Source organism: Pararge aegeria, chromosome 12 (genome assembly GCF_905163445.1).
Source record: "Pararge aegeria chromosome 12, ilParAegt1.1, whole genome shotgun sequence".
In the NCBI taxonomy this organism is placed as follows: Eukaryota; Metazoa; Arthropoda; class Insecta; order Lepidoptera; family Nymphalidae; genus Pararge; species Pararge aegeria.
Genome location: NC_053191.1, coordinates 17,145,589 through 17,171,808, shown reverse-complemented (window position 1 = coordinate 17,171,808; position 26,220 = coordinate 17,145,589). Strand labels below are relative to the sequence as shown.

Here is a 26,220-nt window from a genome sequence, read left to right as displayed (position 1 = left end):
CGGGGGTTGTCTTTTTAGGAAGAGGAATAATCTGTGCATTTTTCCATGCATCAGGAAATTTACTACAGTGGATTGAATAATTAAAGATATGAGTTAGAATGGGAGAAATAACATCAAGAATAGGAATGATCATATTACGGCTTATGCAATCAGTACCGACAGCATTCGAGGCGATGGACATAATGCTCTTCTTAACATCACATTCAGTGAAAGATTTGAAGTTAAAGGCAGGAAAGTCTGGAGTTGAGGCAGAAGAAAGAAGTCTAAGAGTATTTTCCTTATCGACACTATCGATTGTATCGGAAGTAGAGAAATGTTTATTCAGGAGATCAATATCGAAATTAATAGAAGTATGACTGGATAACTTACCAACTCCAAGCGACTCAAGAAATTTCCATGTTTTAATGGTATCACCATTTTCAACTGACTTATGAATGTGGCGTCGTTGAGCATCTCTACACATGGTATTGCAGCGGTTCCGTAATTTATGATATTTTTTACGGTTGTCTTCCGAGTCTTTCACTTTATATTTATATCTAGCCGCATTCTTTTTATTCATTACGACTTTTATCTCATCCGACAACCATGGCGCTGGCAGATGCTTAATCTTTATCGGTCGTATAGGAGCATGTGTATCATAAAGCTGCGTTAGCAAAGTATTAAATACCTCAACCTTACGATCAATCGAGTCGACATCTGTGATAGCAGTCCAATCAAGAAGACTGGCATCATCACAAAGGCGACTCTTGTCAATCCCACCAAAGTTACGCTGGAGAATTATTTTAGAATTAGCTTTAGGAGGACGTATTTTATAGCAAAGAAAAATTAAATCATGATATGAAAATGCATCAGCAGGACATTGACCGTGCTTGAAGACAAAATCCGGAGAAGAGACCATAATAAGGTCAAGAAAAGAGGGAGTACAGCCAGGAGAGTAATGCGTAGCAGCAAGGGGCAAGACAGTCAAACTACAGGATTCCACTACAGTCATTAACTTTTTGCTACGATAGTCATTATGTATAGCCTCCACAGCCAAATGCTTGTATTGTTTATAAGATGTTTTATTAACGTCTGATTTATCATACCGCCACCGAATATGCGCATCATCTCGCAATTTCATCATAAGTTTTACGTTAGATGTAATCCAAGGACTGTATCTCTCTCTGAAAACTCTTGTTTTTTTTGGTGCATGTTTATCAAACAATTCATTTAAACAATTATTAAAAACCGATAGCATGTCATTGACGCAGTCCGCAGACGAAACGTCAACCCATGGTATAGCATCGAGATCCCTATTAAAAGTATCCATGCATACACTCTTAAGAGGCCTGTACACAACAGTTTTTGGGCGAATTTTTCTCTTCTTGATACACAAAACACAGTCTAGAAGGGCGTGACTACTCAAAGACGGGATAGATGTTACATTTACACTTCTAACAGGGAGATCCGTAACTATAATATCTATAAGTGTTTCACTAGAATCAGTAAAATGTGTCGGGGAAGTAATTAATTGTGTCAATTGCAAATAATTAAAAAAGTCTGTCAGCTTAATGCTTTTAGTTTCATTACTGTTCAATAAGTTAATATTAAAATCTCCTAGCAGTATAATATGCTCATAGCTAGACAATGCCTGAATAGTATCTGTAAGGACGTCCAAGAAAAGATCAACATTTAACCACGGGGGCCTGTAGGCTGTACCAATAGCAATTTTAAGCGAGTTGACGGCGAGACCTAGCCACATTTGCTCAACAGTTTCGTGCCTGGGGAACGGACAGGGCCTCAACTTGAGTCCCTTTCTGATATAAAAACCAACGCCTCCACCACGGCCACTGCGCACTGTGACCGGACGAGGAATATGCAAAAGTCTATAGTCGGGGACAGAGGGCGCACGGCCTTCCTCGCCATCATGAAGCCAGGTTTCATTGATTGCCATGATGTCAACCTGAACACGACCCATAGCAACTAAGAATTCATCGTGCATAGTTCCTAAAGACCCCGCATTGAGGAAACCTATTTTTAAAAAATTATTATGGTATTTCAAAACATTTATAAGAATATATTACGTATACAAGCATTGTCATCCTATAAGCACACAAAAATAAAATAATGTAATATATTGTAAAATGTAGATTCATATAATAGAAAATAAAAAATAAAATACAATTATTATTACTTCCGATCATTTTACACCCACTCTCACACATAATATATACCGTTATAATATAAATAAAATCAGGCATTGCTGCTTTACTATACTCATAGGTTTTAAAATATTCATAATAATTAATAGATACTTTTGTAAAAAACAACAATTGTGGATTGTTATTATCTAAAAATGAAAAAACACGCCATAGTCTATTTATATACAATGATATAGCCTTATCGCATCCTAAAATCAAATAGATACGCTTCCAAAAAAACGCTCAATATCTGCTTCAGTGCGAACACGATGTACGGGCGCTGAACTCGTATGCCGAATATATATACGTCCCCCCTTGGTCCACACATATTTCCAGTTATTTTTGCGGGCTTCCTCGCGTGCTTTATAAAATAGTTGCCTGTTCATTCGGCTAAGATGCTCATTAACATAAAAACGTCGTGGAGCGGAGTCAGATATAATGCCCGAGGTATCAGCCCCTCTGCGCACGCGGGCCGCGTGCAACAAGCTGTCTCGCACCGCGCGCCGAGCGAGACGCACGACTACGGGCCGCGGCCGCTGGCGCAACTGCCCGTCCGCATCGCCGACGCCGGAGCCTACTGAGACGCGCCGCGGGCCCACGCGCTCCGCAGAGACCACATCACGATCATCCACGTCGACTCCTAATTTTTTTCCTACCAGGCTAATTAGGTTTATAAGGTTCTCACCGGCAATTTCTTGCAAACCCGATATTTCCACATTATTTGATAGTAAGTCTTGATCCCTTTCATTTAGTTGTTCTTGAAGATGTGAAATAACAGATTGCTCATTATCCTGGTCACCTAATTCGCGCGACGTAGATTGCGCCTCCAATTGTGAGAGCCTAGCCTCCATTTTCTCCACCCGACAGTTAAACTCGATTATACTAGCATTCAGTTGTGCCATCTCCCCTCTGAAGCAGGAGATTTCACTTCGCAAAAGTCTGAGCTCGGCCACTATGCTACTTGCAACATCATCGTGCATACTAGGGTTCCCAACGGCCTGGGCTACGGCAGCCGCAGCCTGCGATGGATTAGGGGAGCATGGCAATTGATGGTTCGGAGTGTCTGGAATTCTTGAGGTCGCCACTTTTCCCTTGCCTTTAATACAGGGACAACAAATCCATTTCCTGGGAATGGGGCCGCTAGGGCTTAATTTTGCGCATTCCCGATGGAACAAAGAAGAACACTTCGTACATTTTGCTACGACATCTGACGTTGGGGCTACAAAACGCCCGCACTGGACACAGTTCTTGCTCATATTAATAGCCAACTCCTTTAGTAGTACAGAGCTGAACTAATAGATGGCGCTATAACCAATTATTGATTATAATATTGACTTAATGCGTGTATAAATAACCCACACACTCCAAATTTGGCCTATTCCATTTTTAGAAACTATAATATGATAGCCAGCCACTAAACGCAACACTTTTTATTGGCACTGATGAGTTGAGGGTATGCAACTAATCACTTCTCACGTTACGTGAAATTTCGTCAAATTTTTCCAAAAAAACGCCACAAAAACCTCACTTAAGATCACTTCACGTCAAGACAGACTCAGACTATACTTTAAGAAAATTTCCTGAGCCTAAATCAGTGTAAAGCAATTTTATTTTAGTAAAAACCTCGCAATGCAAATCAGAAACTAGCTACGTCCGTGACGTCACCTTGACAACCCAACCTTGATTGGGCCTAACGCAATGTACACTACTTTCTTCAGTAAATTTATTACAATATTTAATTCCATTTTCACTAGTAAGTCTGTCATGATTACTGATACACTAGTTTTCAGTGAGTGGGCTACGACTGAATTGCATAAAAGTAGACAAAGGTTATATGATCTGTACGCGATACGAGAATATAACACCAGTGATGAGTTCAAAAAAAATGTGCAATTGTTTTCCAAACAATTTAAACGTGAATGCATTTTGGCTAAATCTATATTCATACAGAATAAAATAAAAAATAGCAGTAATGTTATAAAAACAACTTGGAATTTAATTAATCAGGAGACAGGAAGAGTAACACCTCGAACTAATGACATCAAACTTGATGTAGATAACAAGTCAATAACGTCAGCTTTCGAGGTTGCAACTGCTTTTGAAACGTTCTTCACCAACATTCCTGTCTCCACAACAAAATCATTGAAATCATCACCGGACAACGCTCTCTCTTTGTTGAAGTTTAATGTGCCTGAATGTAACGATACTTTTAAGTTCAGACACGTTAGTAGCTCAGACGTTATTAAGGCATTTAAATTATTAAATAATAAGAAAACAAATGACTTGTGGGGCATTTCCGTTAACGTTGTAAAGTCTTTGATTGATATAATTGCACCTGACCTATCATTCATATTTAATAATTGTATAGACTGTGGTGTGTTTCCTGATTTAATGAAACATAGCAAACTAGTTCCGTTGTTCAAATCGGGTAGTACTACCGACCCCTCTAACTTTAGACCAATATCTGTACTACCTACTCTCAGTCTTTGAAAAACTTATATTAAATCAATTACTTCACTTTTTTAATAAGAACGATTTATTGCACGGGCAGCAATTTGGTTTTACACGGGGTCGCTCAACAACCGATGCTGGTGCTGAGTTAGTAAAAAATATATTTGAAGCCTGGGAGAAGTCACGGGACGCACTTGGCGTCTTCTGTGACTTGTCCAAGGCTTTCGATTGTGTACAACATGAAACATTAATCAGGAAACTACACCACTATGGAATTCGGGGCATAGCTCTAGATTTAATGATTTCCTATCTTAATGATAGAATTCAAAAGTTGACGTGAACGGAAAGCGGTCTAACGGGTAATTTGTGCAAATTGGTGTCCCCCAGGGATCTATATTAGGACCCTTCCTATTCCTCATTTACATGAATGACCTTCCTTACCTAGCTGAGGACAATCACGGGATAGTATTGTTTGCTGATGATACATCATAGATGTTTAAAATTAAACGTCGTGAAAAAAATCTTGACGATGTAAACATATGTCTCGCTAAAGTAGTACAATGGTTTGAGGCTAATAACTTAGCTCTTAACGAAAAAAAAACGAAGAGTATTAAATTCACACTACCGAATGTTAAACAAGTAAAAACCATTGTACAACTTAATAATGAGGAGTTGGATTTGGTGGATACGACAATCTTTTTAGGAATAACTTTAGATGCTAAGCTTCAACATATAAATAATTTAGCGAACAGACTTAGTTCTGCAGCATACGCGGTAAAAAAGATTCGTCATATGACAAATATAGAAACTGCTAGGCTTGTTTATTTTAGTTATTTTCACAGCATTATGTCCTATGGCATTTTATTATGGGGTAATGCTGCTGATATAGATTCTATTTTCGTCCTGCAGAAAAGGGCTGTTCGTGCGATATATAAAATGGGCCCAAAAGAGTCATTAAGGGATAAATTTAAAGAAGTTAAAATAATGACGGTGTCACATAGTCAGTACATATATGAAAATTTAATTTATGTCCATAAAAATATATCAAAATTTAAAAAGAAAATCCACTGTAACAATATAAATATTAGAAGCAAAAATAAACTCGTTGTGCAGTTTACTAGGCTACACAAAATTGCAAATTCATTCAAGGGCAATTGTATATTATTTTATAACAAATTACCAAATGAAATCTTTTTTGTTGTCTCTCAATAAATTCAAAGTTTATATAAAACGTAAGCTTACAGAAAAATCCTATTATAACATTAAGGATTATTTAAACGATAAAAAAGCTTGGGTGTGAATTGCTCTAGCTTCATAGCTTAATTTAAATTTACTGGAAGATGGTGATAACAAAAAAATAAATTTACCCGGCTAAGTTTGTTGTGGGCTCTTCTTAGACCAGGGCGCGTTTGGAACCCTCGTAGCTTTAGATTTAAGTTGGCGAACGAAGTTATCACCATCCCGTTACAATTATGTAAACAATTATGTATGAACGCTTCATAAGTGCCTGTGATACGCCTACATGAATAAAGAAATTTTGAATTTTGAATTTTGAATTTTATTGTATGTTATATAGTTATATAGAATTAATGAAATTGATGAATTAATATCATCAATTTTATCAAAACTATTAAAAAAAATTAACAAGTCATTCAAAATTATAAGTATACCCAATAACAAAATATTATTATTAGTAACAATTAATTTATATCATCATTGGTTTTTATTTTATTTATTCTTATTATTTGAGTTATTTATTATTATTGTTATTTTTCACTAGTTAAGGGTTGTCTTCTCAGCGTGTGTTTTTTACTTAATAAATAAAACTTTTTAGTTTTTGTGTAATAGAGTGCCACGGCAGACTGGCGCAGTTGGGAGCAACGCTGCTTTCTGAGTCCATGACCGTGGGTTCGATTCCCACAGCTGGTACATGTTTGTGTGTGGAAGATGAATGTTTTTCAGTGTCTGGGTGTTTATATTTATTTTATAAGTATTTATGTATATTATTCATAAAAATATTCATCAGTCATCTTAGTACCCATAACACAAGCTACGCTTACTTTGGGGCTAGATTGCGATGTGTGTATTTTCATAGTATATTTATTTATTTGACTATCTGCCGCTGGCAACACTGATACTGACCATAACCACAAACCGCACGGCCCGTTCGTTCTTGAACATCTCGTAGGACCATCTTCGTATCGATCGCATGCATTTCACCGCGCCGATGCCGTTGTTGGCGATCAGAACCTTCAACAAAATAAAAATATTACATAATATTTAACAGAAAACATGCGTACCAAATCTTTTCACATAACTTTCACACAACTCTCTCTGGCCAATACCTTATTAAATAGCCTAGTATTGAAAGATCAAGTACGTCAATACATCCTATAGGCTCAACGAGTAAGTAATGTTGAACTGGAGTCCCTAGGAAATTTATGATTTCAATAAGGACTGTCATGGCGCGTGGCGTATCTTAATAAAATCTGTTCATTTTACTATCTCTGTCTCGTTCTAACGTGAGATGGCGTCCTTGTCATAAGAGTATATATAGTAAAAGAAATCCCTCCAAAACTTGAATCAATTGGCTCGAGAGGTTTGAAAAGTAGAGTATTCAAAGGTGTTATTTTGTTATGTTTTGGGCGACTGTAAAAAAACCCTCGCAACAATTAGGAGCAACACCCTCGCTACGCTCGGGAGTTACTCTCTTGTTAAGATCCCACGTTTGCTTGGGATTTATTCCGGCGCCCATAACGTAATACATTGCTTTGCCCCCTTGTTGAACAATCTACTATTATATCACTAAGAGTTAGTCTTTGAATGAATGAATACACTTATTGTACACCACAGAGAAAATTTACAGAGATACAAATACAACAGCACAATAAGGTAGAACGTACAATTTGGCTTTGATTGCAATCTCACCCGGTGGCTATTGCTACAGATACAGATTAAGACGCTTGCGGTCTAACCACAACTAACTAGTTTTTATTACCATGTGATATTAATCGTTAAAACCCACCAACACGCATTGGAATAGCGTGGTGAATCTACGCTCTAAAACCGTCACGTAAAGACGTGAAACGCCTGTGCCCAGTTGTAAACACGTAGGTTGAATAACAACCTGCTACATTTTTATATAACAATCGCATATAAATTATATTTTAAACGAATGAGTGCGTAAATAATAAAATCTATGCCTAATCCGGCACACAATAATAAAATTGACGTCATCACGAAAAGTAGCCCATAAGCATGCATCTAAAATGAATAGACAATAGTATCCAAATATTGCGAATTAAAATTTGAGTGATAAATAAAGAAGCGGTGATAGCTTAGTGGTTCGTACTACAGCCTTCCTTTCGTGAGGGGCCGGGATCCGCGACACGCCCCTGTAACTGCTCAGTTATGCGAAATTAAATATTACATGGTAGGAAAACCCGGATGCTTAAGAGTTCTCCGCATTTCGTTATAATTTGTCAATCAAAACACGGGTACCATCGAAAGATGTGACAATGCTATCATGATATTAATCAATCCTCATCAAAACAAATACGTTTTATAATAAAGATTACCTACCTGCAAATTCCTTTTAAAATTATTCAAATTGGACCTATCGTTTAGTAGTTACGACGCGTATAGAAATTCTAAAAGCAAGAAAAAAGCCGCGGGCCGCCCCGCCGCGTATGATATATTTTGTTAAACAAATCTGGATATTTCCACCTCTTCCACCTCTTAATGGACCCCGTAGGTGGCGCTGCTATGGGTTTATCTAGGGTTTTTACGATATTAAAACCGGTAATAACCGATTGCGTACACATGAAGTTGCGCGGGTCATCTATTAAATTAAAATAAATAAAATCGTAAGGGAAACCTGCATGCTAGAGTTCTACATAATGTTCTCAAAGACTTCTTAAGTCTACCATTTATCACTGGGCCAGCGTGATGGACAACATCCTAAACCCTTCTTGTAATGGGTTTATAATGATAAATACAAACCGCATAAGTGCCAATCAAGCATGCATACCAACAGCAGTTCTGTGTCTTGGATGGCCGTGTCTTGGATGGCAAGATTATGAGTTGGTATACCTACTCTATAATTCCATACTACCATTATAAAATATTTTAGTTTATTTGTTTGGTACCTACATTCAATACAACCTGGATATAATATAATACTTTTTATCCCGGGAAAAATGGGGGTAACGTTCCAGCTATATGCAGCTTTACAGATCTTAGCAACGGTTCGCACAAAGACTACTTGCATCCTCTAGACATACATAGGATTCTTTATATCCTGGGAAAACTAACAGTACCCGCAGAATTTTTGAAAAACCGAATAAAACGCTAAACCATTTAATAGATTTCCATAACATTTATAGGAAAAAGATTGCATCCTGAGGAAAGACAGTTTACTTTAAATATGACATCATTAATTTTAGTATGTTTTCAAGTACATGTTTAGTTAAACAAAAGCTTGTAAGATGTACCTTATTTATTGCCTTAGTCCCTTGAAAGCGTCGAACAAATTCCTCAGGGGTGGCGATGGTGAAATCCTTCTCTTGAAAACGTTGACTGTGTATCACCGTACCCTGGGACATAGAGGGCCTGGAGAAGAGGGATTATACGTTAGAATACATTTAGAATAAACACTTTAATACATGCATTTTTCACTACAAGATTTAACTGAATATGTGTTATATTTTTAACAACAGACGCTGTCAGGTTGACAATCAATTACATTTAATATGTGATATGGATACTATATATAGCAATAATTGTGGGATAGCAACAAGCCAAAAAAAAATATATATTATTGTTTTTTAAGAATTCTTATGAATGATTTTACATACATTCGCAAAGCTGTTAGCAAAACAGCTGCATATTGTATTTAGTGTTTACAATTTTAATTATTTGCATAATCAGGTCAAGACCTAATTCTCTGATAAATGTGATTAAATTAATTGCGATAGCCAGCAGCTACTTGGACTTCACACTGATATTAAAAGAATTATATAATTTGCACTGTAGATTAACAATAATTTAGTTTACCACAAATACTTATTCTAAACTATCAAAACATAATCCTTATTAATATTATAATGCAACTAATCAAACTCATTTTTTCAACTCATAGAGATAGTTAAAAGGACGGAGAGTAACACAGGATAGTTTGGTCCATAATAATAAGATGTTCTAAACAATCAGGCATTTGCGCCATGGGCAAAAAGTCTTTGAGCACATAGACTATAGAGACGGGTCTGGATCTTTAACTCCTCCAAGATAAACATGTTTGTGCGATGCCTACAACACCTAATACTCTGCACCAGCACAAAATTTCGAAAGCATCTATTCTGGAGAGTATACAAGGTTTTAGAGTCCAGGTTTCTGAGGAGTATAAAAATATAGAAAAAAAGCAGTGATTGCATCAGTTTTATTTAGTAAATGTTCCAATTTATCAAGATAAGAAAAATATCTACATGCAAGTATTTCTATCTGCCATCATTCATTCGCCATCCATTTATCTATCTGATCACACAATTTGCATTTTCAAGAACTGCTGCTGCTCTTAAAACTTGGGTGAATAGGATTGGATAGGAGAGGATAGGAATGAGAGGAAAGTACTTAAGTTTTCAGTCATTTAAAAGGTACTGAATTAAAATCTTATAAATAAGACACATAATAACTATTACCCAAGTTCTAATGTTGTTTTTAAACATAACATATAATTCAAAGTGCTTTTTATGTCCAAATTTTCTAGAATTACCACATTCATAGCGCATGTATTTTGTAATCCTAATTAGAAATCTTAAGAAAGTGGCCAAATAGTCATGCAAATTGCGAAATTGAAGAGAAATTTAATGTTTGCTTAACTAAGTTTTGCACGAATTTATTTTTACTTTGGAACTTTATTAAACGAAGGGATGTATTAAACTATTCTTAAATAATGCAGTTATTCGTATTCTTATAAATTAAATACCAATTATATGGAAAAAAAATTAAAAATTACAATTGAATCTAAAATCTAACCTGTAAGGCCCTTCGGAGTAAAGACCGTTCATCGATGGGTACATTTTCACCAAGCAACGTAAAGAAAAATCACTGTTTTATAGATCACAAATATTCACAACTATTAATAAATTGTAAAAACAACAAAAATCCAACATTTCTTCGCGAAAATGAAACTCTGTTTTGCTTTTGTTTTCGTGCTCTCAAGTGACGTTACGTTCGCCAATGATCTTTGAATGACGGATCATACGATACCTCCGTCTCTATCACACTCACTCTTTACGTATCGCAAAACGAGGATGGCATATAAATTATAATTAATTGTAGGAGTTGCCCATATTAATTATTGTGTTGGGTCTGATTATTGCGTATGAAAATGTTTTTCCGATTTGCGTAGTAATGTGAAAGGTCTAGGTAATTATCGATAATTTCTGCTGCAACGCAACAAGTACTGGAAATAATGTATGTATTTTTCCTATTACGATAACAGAGTTCATCTGTATATAAATTAATAAAATAAATTAAAAATTGTAAATTAGAAAATTATTAAGTAATCAGTATTTTTATACTAAATTTAACGCTAATTAGGTAATTAACACTTTAATATCTAATCAACAAATTATGTTTTGTGACTTAAGCAGATTAAAACTAAAACATTAAATCAGTTATATAATAAGGATGTAACGTTTAGTACATACCTACATAGGTAATATTATTTTAAGTGTTGCTTAGTTCACCTAATAGTAAACAGGTTCCCTCAAGTTTGTTTACACTGTTTTTAAGGTCAAAGTAGTTATCTATACATTGTTGGTCGGATTTTATATTGTAGGTATACAGAAACGATGGAAGTCAATTTAATCAGTCTTCACATACCAAAGCAGACACATGTTATTTGATAGGCAAATCTTTACTCAATCTAAATCGCCACATTTTGACAAGTTACTTCACTGTTTTTTTTATTATCGAACATAGACATCTTTTATCTATTCAATGTAAAGAAACTAAGCAATATTCAGGATATTTCAGTTCACTACAAAGCAAAAAAAAAATTAAATAATTAAATTATGCGTACAAGAAAATTAAGTACGCATTCAAATATTATTTGGACTGCAAGAAACAACAACAAACAAACAGCAACAAATTGAATTCCGAAGTAAAGCCGCCGTAAGTACGGCCGCCTCAGGCCACCGCCGCGCCGTTTACATTTACGAGTAATTTAGCTTTATGCTTCTTATCCACCAGAAATTTAATTTTCTTAATACTACTCTTTTGTTTATTACTTTTTAATCAATATATCGTAGACATTTCATAATGTAACAATTTAATAAGAAAATGGTTTTGCAATATGGTCTTTCATCCGTTAAAGTCTCTTTACTTCGGAATCAGATCCCGGATATTTTAACTAAAATTTTATGAAAACTTAACTATAATAGCCCGACGAAGATTTAAAGAAGACATTTTTGAAGCAATCGTAATTTTATAGTAATAGTTAAAGCTTGTAAAATAGGTATCTTAATTAAAAATATAATAATTTTAAAATATATTAATTTGATGTACAAAAAACCACCAATCAGCTTAAAAAAAAATTATGAATATATACCAACCAAGCCATGATAGCTGGTAGGTAACCGGCGCAGCGCGGCGCGCGGCTTGCTCACTATACATTTATTCAAATCGCGGAAAAATGCGTGCGACTTAATTTGTCTTGTGGCCAGCAAGTTAACCCTACCTAAGCCTACATTTTATAATGTTAAACACCAATAATTAATATATACCATTCATAGCCTTCTTGCTTAAAATCTTGGTCAGACCTGTTAAAATTAAACATATTTGATCATGTATTTATTCATCGATCTCTAAATAGGTATTTTAATAGTTTGTGTGCATAGTTTACTAAGGCAGACATTATAACAAGATAATTTTACATTTTTTAGTGTAAGTAACTTAGACTGTAGTTAGTACAACCTTTGTACCAAACTTACTACGACCGAGAAAGTATAAAAATCGTTCAAATATTTGACAGCTGAATTTATAAGTAGCTGCCGTAATTAAATTCCTAAAACCCTTACTTTCAATGTCGATGGCTTGAATTTTCATAAATTTACATAATACACTGAATACATAATTTACATCATTAGGAGTTTTAACATGTAGATACTCTTTCATTTTATAAATATTCGAATCATTAGCATTGTTTTAAAAACACGCCACCTTTTAGTAACAGGGTTTTTTTTTTTTTTAATATTACTATTAACTCAATACTGTTAATGTACCTCCCATTCTCATTCTACCGTAGATAATTTAGGAATACTCACGTTAAACTTCCCGTAAGAGGGAGCCGAAGGAGTCTACCATCTGGTACCTGCATGTGATCCTCTTCTTCTTTTTCGCGCCTGTCAGGATCTGAATCGATAGTCATTTGGAATTTCTGCACCAAGCTGGAGGGCATGACCTCCGTTGCTTCATCGTCGTATTTTTCCTCATCTACAGACGTATCACCCAAAACAAAACGCTTCGATGTCCTTCTCTTAAGCATCGTAAAGAATTCTCTCACGTAATTCGTTATTGCTGCAATCGGCGCTATTATAGTCCAAAAGTTCATATAACACTTTTGTTTGCACACATCACTACAATTTCACTTTCCACTATAAATTTCTGAGGTTCTTATTGAAACTTTATGATCACGAATAAGAAATTTAACACCGATTTTTTAACTTCAAATATCAATAATCAACGGCGATCAAGCATTGCTTAATAGATAATAGCATTGTATAAATTATATTGTAATGACCTAATCATAATAATCAATAGAAATCTAGCAAAAAACCTTCCGTTATTAACCTTCCAAGGAATTGTAATTATTTTATTTTTTATTATATTTTCATTGTATGATATTGGTTTTGACATTGTCTCAAAGTATTGGATCCAATTGAACAGATATTAAAGTACAGAATTCGACTCGTTACAGTTTTATTTTAAGTATACAGTATTTTTAATTTTTAATTTTAAAATAAATCAATGTAAGTATCGTGCACACGAAAAGTTTTATAAATTTAAAATGCATATAAAAGTAAAAAGTTTTACATTGAAGAATAGGATTTCAGTAATGTATATATATATTAAACAAAACTAAAAATAAAGCTTTGATTAAATTATCAGCATAATCATTACTAGCATAGTTTTATAGTAACAGCTTTACCACACGCGATAAATTTCAGAAACTGTAGCCGTTGATTTTTCAAGGACAGTTTAGCTTCTCATTTAGCATTCTTTATAAATCAATATACCTTTTTTAACTTTTTATATATATACTAGCTGACCCGCGCAACTTCGTCTGCATCAAATATAATTAAAATATTTTTAAGCATTTCCATAACCGTCGTAACGTTTAAACGATAGGTCCAATTTGAATAATTTAAAAAAGAATTTGCAGGTACATAATCAATTTTAACTATAAAACTATTTATTTGGATAAAGATCTGATAGGAACGCCATCTTAAGATTGTACCAGTGTTTTGATTGACAAATTATAACAAAAAGCGGTTATTGTACCTTAACAGTTAGACATTTAGCCTCCCGGACTTTTTTTAAAGTAATAATGATTACTTTAAACATCTCCATCGATTCATACATACATACTCACAAACTTTCGCATTTATTATATAAGTAAGATGGTGCGCATGCATTCGATCGTTGTCCCATATGCCTTGCGACTCGCTTTTATCTGTGAAGATTTATTTTATTTTATTTTTTTATTTATACTCTTTATTTGTACACCACTCAAGCAAAGAAACAAGACAAAAAAAGAACAAACACATGAAGAATGAAGCAGGATACAAAAGGCGGCCTTATCGCTAAGTAGCGATCTCTGCCAGGCAACCTTAGGATTAGGAAAACTAAAAAGAAAACAAATAGGTGGGGTACACTATTTAGTACATACATACAAATATCTACATACTAATACATAAACCAGACTACACAAATAAAAAAAAAAATTAAAAATACTATTGATAAATATAAAAAAAATAAATATACTAATACATATCCTAATATACCATAAATACTTAAATATGAGTTTGAGTAGATAAATAAATAATAATAAATAATAATAGTCGTCTTTACTGAGCGAGATAATGAGCCTTAACAGCATTTTTAAATATGCCCAATGACTTCGACTGTCTTATGATCAATGGGAGTGCATTCCACAATTCAGTAGCTTTGACAGTGAACGAATGCTTATAAAACTTCGTTTTGTGGAACGGCATGCTCAAAGTCAGCGCACGACTCGATCTAAGTTCCGACTGCACTCCAAGAAATTTAAACTTCTCCTTAAGATAAGAAGGAGTCTTAGGATTAAATAACACACAGTACAGAAGTGAAAGTACATGAAGATCCCGGCGACGGCGGATAGGGAGCCACTTAAGCTTCTGACGAAATTCAGATACATGGTCATATTTGCGTAATCCAAATATGAACCGAATAGCTAGATTTTGAAGACGCTCAAGTTTGTTAAGATAGTCCTCGGACAAATTAAGATAGCTTGCGTCCGCATAGTCGAGAATAGAGAGAAAAAGAGAATGTGCTAACATAACTTTAGTCGGGATTGGAAGAATGGATCGCAGACGGCACAGCGACCTAAAAGTGCCAAAAGTCCTTCTACTCAAATCCCTGACTTGCACAGACCACGATAACTCTTTATCAAGATGCAAGCCAAGGTCCTTTACAGAGGCACAAAACGGAATTATGACACCATTAAAATCAACACTAGGTAGATTTCCCCAATCAACCCTTGACCGCATACCAGGGCTTCCAATAATAATAGCCTGAGATTTTGCTGGATTAACCTTAAGTCCATACTGCCTGCTCCACTCAAAAATTTCATTAAGATCGGTGTTAATAGCAGCAACAGTAGAACCAAGGTTATCAAGGGTTGAATGACGATAGATTTGGATATCATCTGCATACATGTGATAGAGAGAAGAGATACGTTTGGAAATTGAATTAATAAAAATAGCAAAGAGTAAGGGAGATAACACGCCGCCCTGAGGTACCCCGGCCGCAACATCACACCAGGATGAAGAGGTCTCCTCAATCCGAATGCGTTGCCGACGACCAAACAGGTAACTCCGAAACCAATCTATCACCGATGGAGATATGTTAATGGAGCGCAGGATACTCAACAAGATATCATAATCAACTGAGTTAAAGGCATTACTGAAGTCTAGCAGTATCAGTACTGTGAGTTCCTTATTATCCATCGCCCACCGAATATCATCAGTTACTTTTACTAGCGCTGTAACTGTACTATGACCAGCACGAAAGCCGGATTGCAAGGGACTGAGAAGTAAGTTTTTATTAAGGAAAAGATGGAATTGTTCGTAAACTAGCTTCTCAAGAACTTTAGAAAGGAACGGTAAAATAGAAATGGGACGGAAATCAGAGAAAGAAACAGGATTGGCCTTTTTAGGCAGAGGGGTGACTTGTGCATTCTTCCAAGCTTCAGGAAATTTGCTAGTCAAGATGGAATAGTTGAGAATATGGGTAAGAAAAGGGGAAACAACATCAAGAATGGGAACGATCATATTACGGCTGACGCTATCAGTACCGACTGCATTCGAGGCGATGGACAATATGCTCTTCTTAACATCACATTCAGTGAAAGTCTTGAAGGTAAAAGATAAAAAGTCTGGAGTTGATGACGAAGAAAGAATACTAAGAGTACGCTCCTTATTGACACTATCAATTGTATCAGAAGTAGAGAAATGTTTATTAAGGAGTTCAATATCAATGTTGATAGAAGTCTTAGGGGATGATTTACCAACTCCAAGTGACTCAAGAAATTTCCAAGTCTTAGCGGTATCACCGTTCTCGACTGACTTATGGATGTGGCGACGTTGGGCATCTCTACACAATGTATTACAGCGATTTCGTGCCCTATGATACTTTATACGGTTAGCATCGGAATCATTAATTTTATAATTAAATTTTGCCGTGTTCTTCTTATGCATTAGAATTTTAATCTCCTCTGATAACCACGGAGCTGGCAAGTGCTTAAATTTAATTGGTCTTACCGGAGCAACTCCGGAGATTTATGTCCTTTATCTACGACAATATTTATCAGATCTTCATTAAAACTACACAACACATGCTTAATAGTATACACTTTCAAATAAAAAAAGAATTATTTAAATCGGTTCAAATTTAACAGAGGTATGAAGTAAAATTTGTAAAAAATTTCATCTCATTTCCCGGAAGAAGCTTATTGTTTTTCGGGATAAAAAGTAGCCTATATGTTGACCCGGAATATCAAATTTTATTTAAATCCGTTCAGTAGATTTCACGTGATGCCCGGACAGACAGACATACAGACAGACAGACAGACAGACAGAAAGAAAGACAGACAGACAAAAGTTAAATAAAAATCTGTTTTGGACTCAGTATCGATTATAAAGCATCCCTCGGTCAAAATTTTCAAAATATATTAAATGTACAGAAATCTTCCAATTACAGTTTTATTATAAGTATAGATTTTATTCCACCTGCAGTTAGTTCTCCTCTTTTTTTCCTAATTCTAAGGTTGCCTGGCAGAGATCACTACTCAGCGATAAGGCTGCCTTTTCTATTCTACTTCTTTTTTTATGTTTCTTTCTTTCTTGTATAATTCTTCATGTGGTGTACAAATAAATAGTTATAATAATAATACCTATAGCAGTGGAGATACTAATAATTTAATTATTAAAAGAACCGCTATCAATACAATATTTGCATTTTAGAGATCCATTTCGAAATGTTATCGTCACTTATTGTCACTTTTGGACACAATAATGTTGCCAAAAAAAAAATTATTGCGTAAGAATCTTTCAAGTTTATTCAAAAATCCTTTTAAGTCGTAAAATATTATCGTAAGCCCAATTTAAGTAACGCTTTTTTGGAGCGCTCCAAAATACCTACATTGGCAACTCAACATAGATTCTAATAATAATGAAAAATAATATAATGAAAATGATGTTATGCTCTTTTCATTACTAAAGTTGTACTAAAAAAGGGCAGATGACGTATCAAGAGGCCGAATACGGGCTCACTACATGTAAAGGTAGTCTGATGGACCCCAACGTCCATCAGTTCTCCAAACTAAGTGCCCCGCCCATTCAGCTTCGCGACTCGGTTAGCTATGTCGGTAAATCTAGTTCTTCTGCGGATAACGAATACCTAAATTATCGGGTATCTAGGGATCGGAAACTTAATTAACTTATCCTTTTTACAATGCGTCTTTTGGAAACTGATAGCACCACTGTTAGACCTATAAATTTAGTTTTTTTAAGACATCTGTGTACAACAGAATTGGCACCACTGTACCAGTACTAGCTAAAATACCAAGTTCTCTATCTGTAAACTAAATTGGTAGATATAAATATTGCTATGAAGACAATCTAAATTATAAATAATTATTATTATTGTTTACTTCAGTTAATTATGTACAGTCCAAATAATGCCGTCTACTTCTTTTAATCCAATCTTAAAGGATGTTAAATATGTATTTTTGACTTTAATTAAAGCGGTATGGGAGTTATGAAATGCATATCACGTAAGTAACACACAAGGAAATACGAATGCTCCATGAAAAACATTGTTATTTCCTTATTAAACGCGTAATTACTGATTACACAAAACAATATGTGAATTATCTATTCGTCTTTATTAAGGACTTGTGCATGAAACTTGTCCGCTTAAAAACTGTACCTAATATAAAGAGACCTGAAAAGAAAAACTATGACAAGCTCATAAGTATTTAGCTGCCTATCTACTGAACACAGCCGCGGGTCAAGATAACGGCTTGCGGCAGCTCAAGTAGGGATAATATCAAATCTGTTTAGAGTTTGAAGATTATAAGAATTTTTCACAACAGATGTAGAGATTGCCGACATAAATAACCTTGAAGGAGATCAAGTAATACTTGAATCAGCAAAGTTAGGAAAGTATCCAACTCCTCGATCGCTTACAGCAGATGTGTGATTGTTTTGGTTCATGGACATGTGTAAGATTTTTCACCACTATGTTAAAAGCGTATGTTTGTTTGCTGAAAGTTTTCGTCATGGATTTTTAAATGTTACTGTAAAATAAACTGATACGCACCTGTGACTATGCATGGTCACAGAACTATCCTGGTGGATTGGTTTTTCCAAATTAATTGAACCATTTATTATGCCGCTATGCTCGTGTTTATCCAACAAAAATCTTTCTGACTAGTTCGCAGTATTTATCAATGATTAGCTTAACAACACTACCCAAGGTCACATATTACGCACTTGTGAAATGATGTTTGTTTTTTATTATTTATCCGGACACGAGATTATTAGGTATACTAACAGTGTGATGATTGGCAGTGCTATAATTGGTATAATAATACCTGCAACTTAGCTCTCATGTTAAAACCACAAAGGTCAGCAGACTTGCTCCTCGTCTCGTCCTCGTCACCTTACAGCATAAGAGTCAAGTTTGGGCTCATCGGATTTGAAATATATTTTCTCCAAGTCCTGTTAATCTATAGTGATACCCTAATGATCAAATAGTCGATCGAGAGATCGCTACGAAAGTTATTTCTTTAGTTACGGTTTTTTTTACAAAAATTAATTCAATATTTTTACATACTCGCACTTATTGAACCAGACACACACACAACTTTATTTTTATATGCAAAGATAAGATTGAAACTTGAAACTATTGAAACTTGAAACTATTGAAAACTACCGTTGAGCCACAACGCCTCCGCCTGTACCTCAGGCGGATACCTCAGATGCTGGTCAAATGGCTAGAGAAGATTCATAACAACAAACTTAGCCACGATGACAAGTTCGTTGTTGGGTTTTAACTTGATATTTATTTCCTCAAGCCCGTACTGGTATATTAATAAACAACTGTGTTATCCTTGACGGCTGACACGGAATATAAGTGTTTCATCTTCGACCGTTAGATGACAGAAAAACAATTATTTATATAATGTTTGATTTATTAAAAAAAAAAATATTTGCGGTTTCAAAATTTCAAATGATAGAATACACAAACATACGTTTATAAAATTTTAGTGCGTTTGTTAAGTCCCTAACGGGACTATTACCTACAATTTAAATACAAATTTGAACTTAGAACGAGAATAAAACAAAAAAGCAATTTTTTGTCATTCAGAATTTAACTATGAAATACAAACTTTATAAGCTATATACGAGTAAGCTTCATGTTAACAGTTATTTCCTGACTGCATTATAATAATTATATTACTTTCATAAGTACCTAACTATTATTATGTTAATGTGTCGTAAGCCACATACGGTACTAAGTGCAGATAATAAAAAAGTACATATAAATACGCTGCACGATATATAATTTATTCTTTAAATATCACGTAGGCAGAAGACCGCCATAAGCTTTTAACAAATTGGAATGTGAACGTGTCTATTTCGTTTTTATCGATACATGTATCACGTCACTATTAAAGCACAAACGTGTATATATTCAAATTTATAATTAATTTATTTCAAGCTAAAAAATAGGCATTATTTTAACTTATTTTGCACTTTTGAAACGTCAAGTCTATCTGTCTGTAGTGACTGTAGGACCAAGCCGGATCGGAGGTAAGTTACTTGCCACGATCTTCCATACTTGCTTGGGACCACCCAATATAGCGACCTGAGATTTATTAGGATTTAGACACAATCCATACGTCTCGCTCCAAGTGTTAATTTTATCTAGATCACGGTTAAGATTATTAATAGCAACATGAATATCATTGGAGGGCGCAGCAGTATACAGTTGAAGATCATCAGCATATAGGTGGTAAGAAGAGGAGAGATGCTGGGTAACAGTATTAATATATAAAGCGCGTTTAATATATAAACTGACAATTTGGAAGCCTATTTCTACTAATAGGCTGGTACACTCAGCAGTTGCTGTTTTTCAATATCTTTTCATAATTTTATATTTTGAGATAGTTGGAAGCAGAGTCAGCTGCCAAACCACCTAGTCATCAAAAATTCTTAAATCTTAATTTATTTGATGAGTCAAAATCGAACACTTTATCTATTACATACTTTGCTATACATAACCTTAACGCACCTATATGATATCTTCAGCATCGAGAATCTGATGAGGTTTAGATTCAATGAAGGTGATTTATGATACAACTTCTTGAACGATTTTAATATGATAAAATATTTATATATTTTAATACAGGTTGTTACGATTACATTTAATTATTTCTTACGTTGCAACATTGAAAAATATTGTTACGCATTACGCATAGTAGGTATTTTAACTTGATGGTAGATCTTAATATAAGAATACGTTAAATTGTTACCGTTTCATATTGCTTTTCCTTTTATCGTTTAACTTATTATCTAAACTTATAATAAAACTGTAACAGTTCAAATATCGCTGTTCGTTGGTGATAGGAGTTGAGACTGGTGAATACCAAATTATCTTTCAGACTTCCAAAGACGGGACCTACTCAATTATTGGCTTAGGTCAACGTTGCTGACTTTGACCTAAGCCAATAAAAGCTGCTGCTAAGCAACACATTATTATTAATACAGTAATTTTTCAAAGTATTTTAAATAAGACAAAAACGGGAGTAGGTTTTCGGGGCGGGTAGTTGCGTTTGGCAATGTTTACGTTATTTAAGGGCAAATAGTAGGTAATTAAAGCTCCAAGAGGAAGAACAAATATATTATTCATCCACACCTCTGCCGTTTGTTTAAATATGTAGAAATACTATCAGGATGTAGGTACTTAATATCATACGATTATATATTTGGCACTTCCAGTACGATCCAAAAAACATTACTCGTACGTTTGGTATCTGATTTATTGAGGTAGGTAGTTGTAGACTACTTAGCAGTACGACGCTTCCCATAATTTAAGCGGGCAAAGCCGCAGAGCACATCTAGTACTTAATAATAATAGTAATACTTTTACTTAATATTTTTAATAATAATTGTTATTCGAATAGACAAAATAATAAAATTCGGTGTCAATATGCCTTGCCTTGAAGTTCTAGGAAGCATGCAGTTGGGCCATAAATAAAAATAAAATATTTTGATGATTCCTTGATAAAAAACTCGACTTTGTAATGTGTTAAGTAAAATAAGAAAGTTACTAGGTATGTACAGATAATTTCATTTCTATTCCTTTTTATAAAGAAGCAAGGAAAGTACCAGTAGTTTTGTATATTTTACTTGGTACCTATTTAAAAATGTTGTGTTTTTCCACGTATTGTACTGTAGTCATATTAAAGTAATAGTAGCTAAATAAGAACTGCTCATAAGCTTCAACAAAATCTTGCTTTTCCCGGATCTGGGGCTTGAGTTAAAGCTTGAGGAGTTCCATACTCAAAACGGAACCAATGTAATATTTATTATTGTGTATTTCCGTGGCCATGGTGCATTTCGATATCAAATCACAATCGGTGTGCATAGATTATTTGAAGAGTTCGCTCAATTTCTCCATGATCCCTTCAACAGATCTTGACCTGATGAAAATGAAATTAAATGGGAAGTGTAATTTTTCAAATTGGTTTATAAATGACAAAATTCAGATCCGACTGTGATATAACGCATCAATGCTAAAAAACGATGTAGTTTCGTTGCAAAAATACTGTCAAAGATAGACCATAGTGAACATTGCAAACTGGACTGCTTTTAGACCAGTCGAATTTGTTTACTTTAGATAATTAGATACCAAAAATCAATGAACTATTGAAGACGATAAAAAAAAACATTAAGATGATTAAGCAGTTCAAAGCATTATTAACATGAGCCAAATTTAGGTATATCTACAGCTACAATGCTTATACTTTAATCTGTGTAGTATTCGGATAATGATATTAATCAAATGATAAAATTATATTTGAAAAAATTATAGGTATGAATTTTTGTTTTAAAATCACATCACGGTACTTCAATTTAATTTATTAATATAGATACAGACTACATACAGTATAAATCGCGTAAACCGGTTGTAGTTGTACGGAATATATGGATTCTATTGTAAATAACAAAAACGTACTGATTATGTCATGTTATACAATATGTATGCTACCATAATGTAGGTAATAAGGAAATTTACGACGTGTTTTATAGATGTATACAATGTATATTAACGGAGTTCATATGGCAGAGAACCTATCATCATCTGCTAAGAAAATTAAATTGTCATTTAAAATTACGGAGGAAAATAAGAATAAAAGGTCGCCTATACGTGTACGTGTTAGCCAATTGATTATCTTTTTAATTACTTACTTACATACTAAAAAAATTCAACTGACTTCCAAATAAGTGATACTTGTTCACGGAAACCCACCTAAATTAAGTAATTTATACAATTTAATTTAAAGACGTGGACTAAAAATCCAAAAATGTAAACTGAATGGCAATAAAACATAAAGAAGCGAACAAATAAGTGTTTTCTAGCGGTCATAATACTTTTTATACTTATAATATAATACTTTTTTGGCTTTGAAAGTTCATAGGTACTAGGTACGACATTAAAATTGGGGTAAAATCTACACAAAAATTACCATACATGATGCAACCAATATAATGTTGCACTCGATAATAATTAATACCTATATGAAGCAATTTGTTGGACTACTTTTTATGCATTTTCCCATCATGGTCGGCGGCTCTCGACTTTAACCGACCTTCCGCCAGTAACCTACCAAGGTCTTTGACCAAAAGATACTGTCGGCGACCTAGTCCGCTCGTCAATTAAATTACCATAAAATGTACAGAAAGAGTCTGTAATATTTTTGTCCGGTCTGAACTAGGCGCAAGCTTACTTCAGGTCAACCAAAATGTTTAGAAACTATTGTATTTAGGGCTAATCCCAATGAATGTCTGCCCTGTAGGGCTAAGCCACATAAACGATGATATTATCTAGAATATATCATTATTTTTAGGGATGTCAATTTAATTTCCGGGACAATTAGGAGTTCGATAAAATTTACACGAAAATACCTAAATTTGAGATGGGTGCAGCTTCGGACAAGAACTGGTAATGTAAAAAAATCTTTTAAACTAAGTAGGCTTTTAAAACTAGTTTTATATCAAGCAGCTTTAGGTTAATGTGTTACGTAAGGGAACCGGTAAAACGACACGCGTTGAACGAAATTAAAACTGCATTCAAATGCAAAATTTTAAAAACACAAGAATCCAGTTGTGTTTGTAATGAAATCTTAAAATAATCTGACATGGAAAGAGCGTACGTACTTATAAGAAACATTTTCATGCCCATCTAAAAATTAGGTGGACCTATTTGCCCACCTGTCCGTGGGCTGTGTTGTCGAAGCGCTATGATCTAAATTCGGTCCAATGTGCACGTTACTCCTCTAGGCAGGTTCTTAGATATATAGGTAGCACATATAAAGGCACGCAAGAGGTCTTTTATCGTGTTTTAATTTTTAACTATGTTACCAGTTACCAAAAAAAAAGTTTTGCTTGCTTTTGCTTTACTTAAACCTTACGATATCATATATATTATTTAAGGCGACAATGTGTGGTGTTTTATAAACTGGCTTAAGCCTAGTTAGGTCGAAGGTCGTGTCTTGCTTCGAAATCTTTCTAGATTATCCTATTTAAATTAAATCTAGAACTGCAATGTGGCTTATACTGCATACATCATACATGCACAAAAGCACTACGTACCCTAATTTTTTTATTAAACTAGAAGAAACTAAAAAGGGTTTTTTTCTATTAAATGCCATTCTGCTTGATACCTGGTCAAAAACTCTGTTTAAGCCACTGTTCATATGTACTGAGTCATTGCTCAGTTGAAGTAGATAATATTAATTAGTACTTACGATTATTTGAATAAATTATCTATTAAATTTCACCGCAAAGTTCCCTAGCAAAGATGGTACAAATAAAATACATAAAAAAACTCACTTCATATGTAGCTTCATACTCAGATGATAATTCATTATAATAATTATTTATTTACAACTGACAAAATTAATGATGTGTTACACCCACCGCAATACAAACTTTATCAAATTCTATATTTACTTGAGAATATTATCAACAATCAATAAAAAAACAAAATACGCCACCTTATATCTTATCATCGATTGTATCAATATCCGCCATACGATTAGCGATACAAGAGGTTTGGCGAAGTACTACCAAACAAGAATTAGCATAAATATCGATAACATGTATCGATAAATCACGGGACGTCACTCGTATGTAAACATTAAATTAATAATTGACTAATGTAACTGGCAACATTCCGAAAAAAGTACTCAGAATGCAATTCAAAATTATATTATTAATTATTAGTTAAATAATATGTAAAATAAGTCAGGAATATACCAAACAATAATCACTATTAACCGAACCACTACCAAAAATAATAACGCTGTAATTTGTTTTCGCGGACCACTTTTTTTTTTTTCGTTAAATGCGCAAAGGCGATGCGGTAAAGTGCACACACCGCGAATGTTCGCCGCGAACTGGTTGAATCGTAGTTTGGAGACTTTTCCCGCCTTTTCCGACAACTATAAACCGCGCGATTATAGACGGCCATAAATAATGACGTGTTAGATATTGCTTAAAGTCGTTTTATAGCATCACCATATTTGTCTGACTATGGTACTTTAATAGGAGGACAAATATAGGAAAATTCAAATAGAGGAAAATAGTATTTAAAAATAATGCAGACTTTGCCTTGTTCTAGATCACACTTTACTTCAATACTGAGCTGCTGACATGGGGATTTTTTATATTACTATCTATCTACTATGCTACTACTAGCTGTTTCCCGCGACTTCTTCCGTAAAATTGTCGTATACAAACTAATATCTCCCATTCAATAGAGCAATGTTTTGGGAAAAACATAAGACGGCGGCGGCATTCAGAAATAGTTCTATCAATGTTATATTATGTTCCAACCCCAGTTTCAATCCGTAAGGGGTAAATTTCCAGAAACTTCTTTGCTGTCCGCAAAGAAAAACTAAAGAATACTACTGCGACTAACATTCCAAAAGATGTCTGCTTTCGTTTTACTGTCCTACACTTCGTCTGTGAAAATCTTCTCAAAATCGATACAGTCGTTTCGGGGATGACGCGCACTAAACAAACCGACTAAATTAAAAAAAATAAACAAATGGAAATTACGACGCTAGTTAAATTTAAATCCTAACACTTTAGATTGGTTTCTCGAACAAACGGCTAGTCACTACATACCATTTAGCAGTTAACTGTAATTATTTTTCCTCTAATGTTCTAAACGTTCACCATAAAGTTGGAAAATGGGAAGAAGTTTGTGAGCTAGCAACATTCCGCACATGTAACTTAACACCTACGCCTTAGGTTGATGGGCACAGTGCATATACTTGTTCTGTTTCAGCGAGAGAATATATCTTAGTATAAAGTATCCAATAAACTTAGAATATAATAGAATAGAATAGAATAGAATTTGTTTATTTACCAGAACAACACAAACAGACTTACATACGGAGTAACTTAAAAATTTTGTACTTAATTATTAATAGGTAAGTCTATGATGTGTCGTGCCAATAAAAAGGTTC

The 26,220-nt window shown here is 34.3% G+C and overlaps 1 protein-coding gene across 7 annotated transcripts in view; it reads right to left on the bottom strand.

The window, feature by feature from the left end:
• Positions 1–26,220, bottom strand: part of LOC120627795 (acetyl-CoA carboxylase) — a 93,335-nt gene that overhangs the window by 52,035 nt on the left and 15,080 nt on the right. The window contains exons 1-4 of one of the 7 annotated variants that reach the window (XM_039895826.1): positions 25,004–25,154; positions 12,959–13,393; positions 9,125–9,242; positions 6,774–6,881 (exon numbers count right to left, since the gene is read on the bottom strand). In XM_039895826.1, the coding sequence (XP_039751760.1) occupies positions 6,774–6,881; positions 9,125–9,242; positions 12,959–13,245 (513 nt within the window). In that variant the 5' untranslated portion in view covers positions 13,246–13,393; positions 25,004–25,154. Of the gene's footprint in view, positions 1–6,773; positions 6,882–9,124; positions 9,243–10,664; positions 10,879–12,958; positions 13,394–24,741; positions 24,882–25,003; positions 25,155–26,220 lie in introns of those variants that run through there. The other 6 variants (XM_039895829.1, XM_039895830.1, XM_039895827.1 and 3 more) reach the window with 6 other exon arrangements.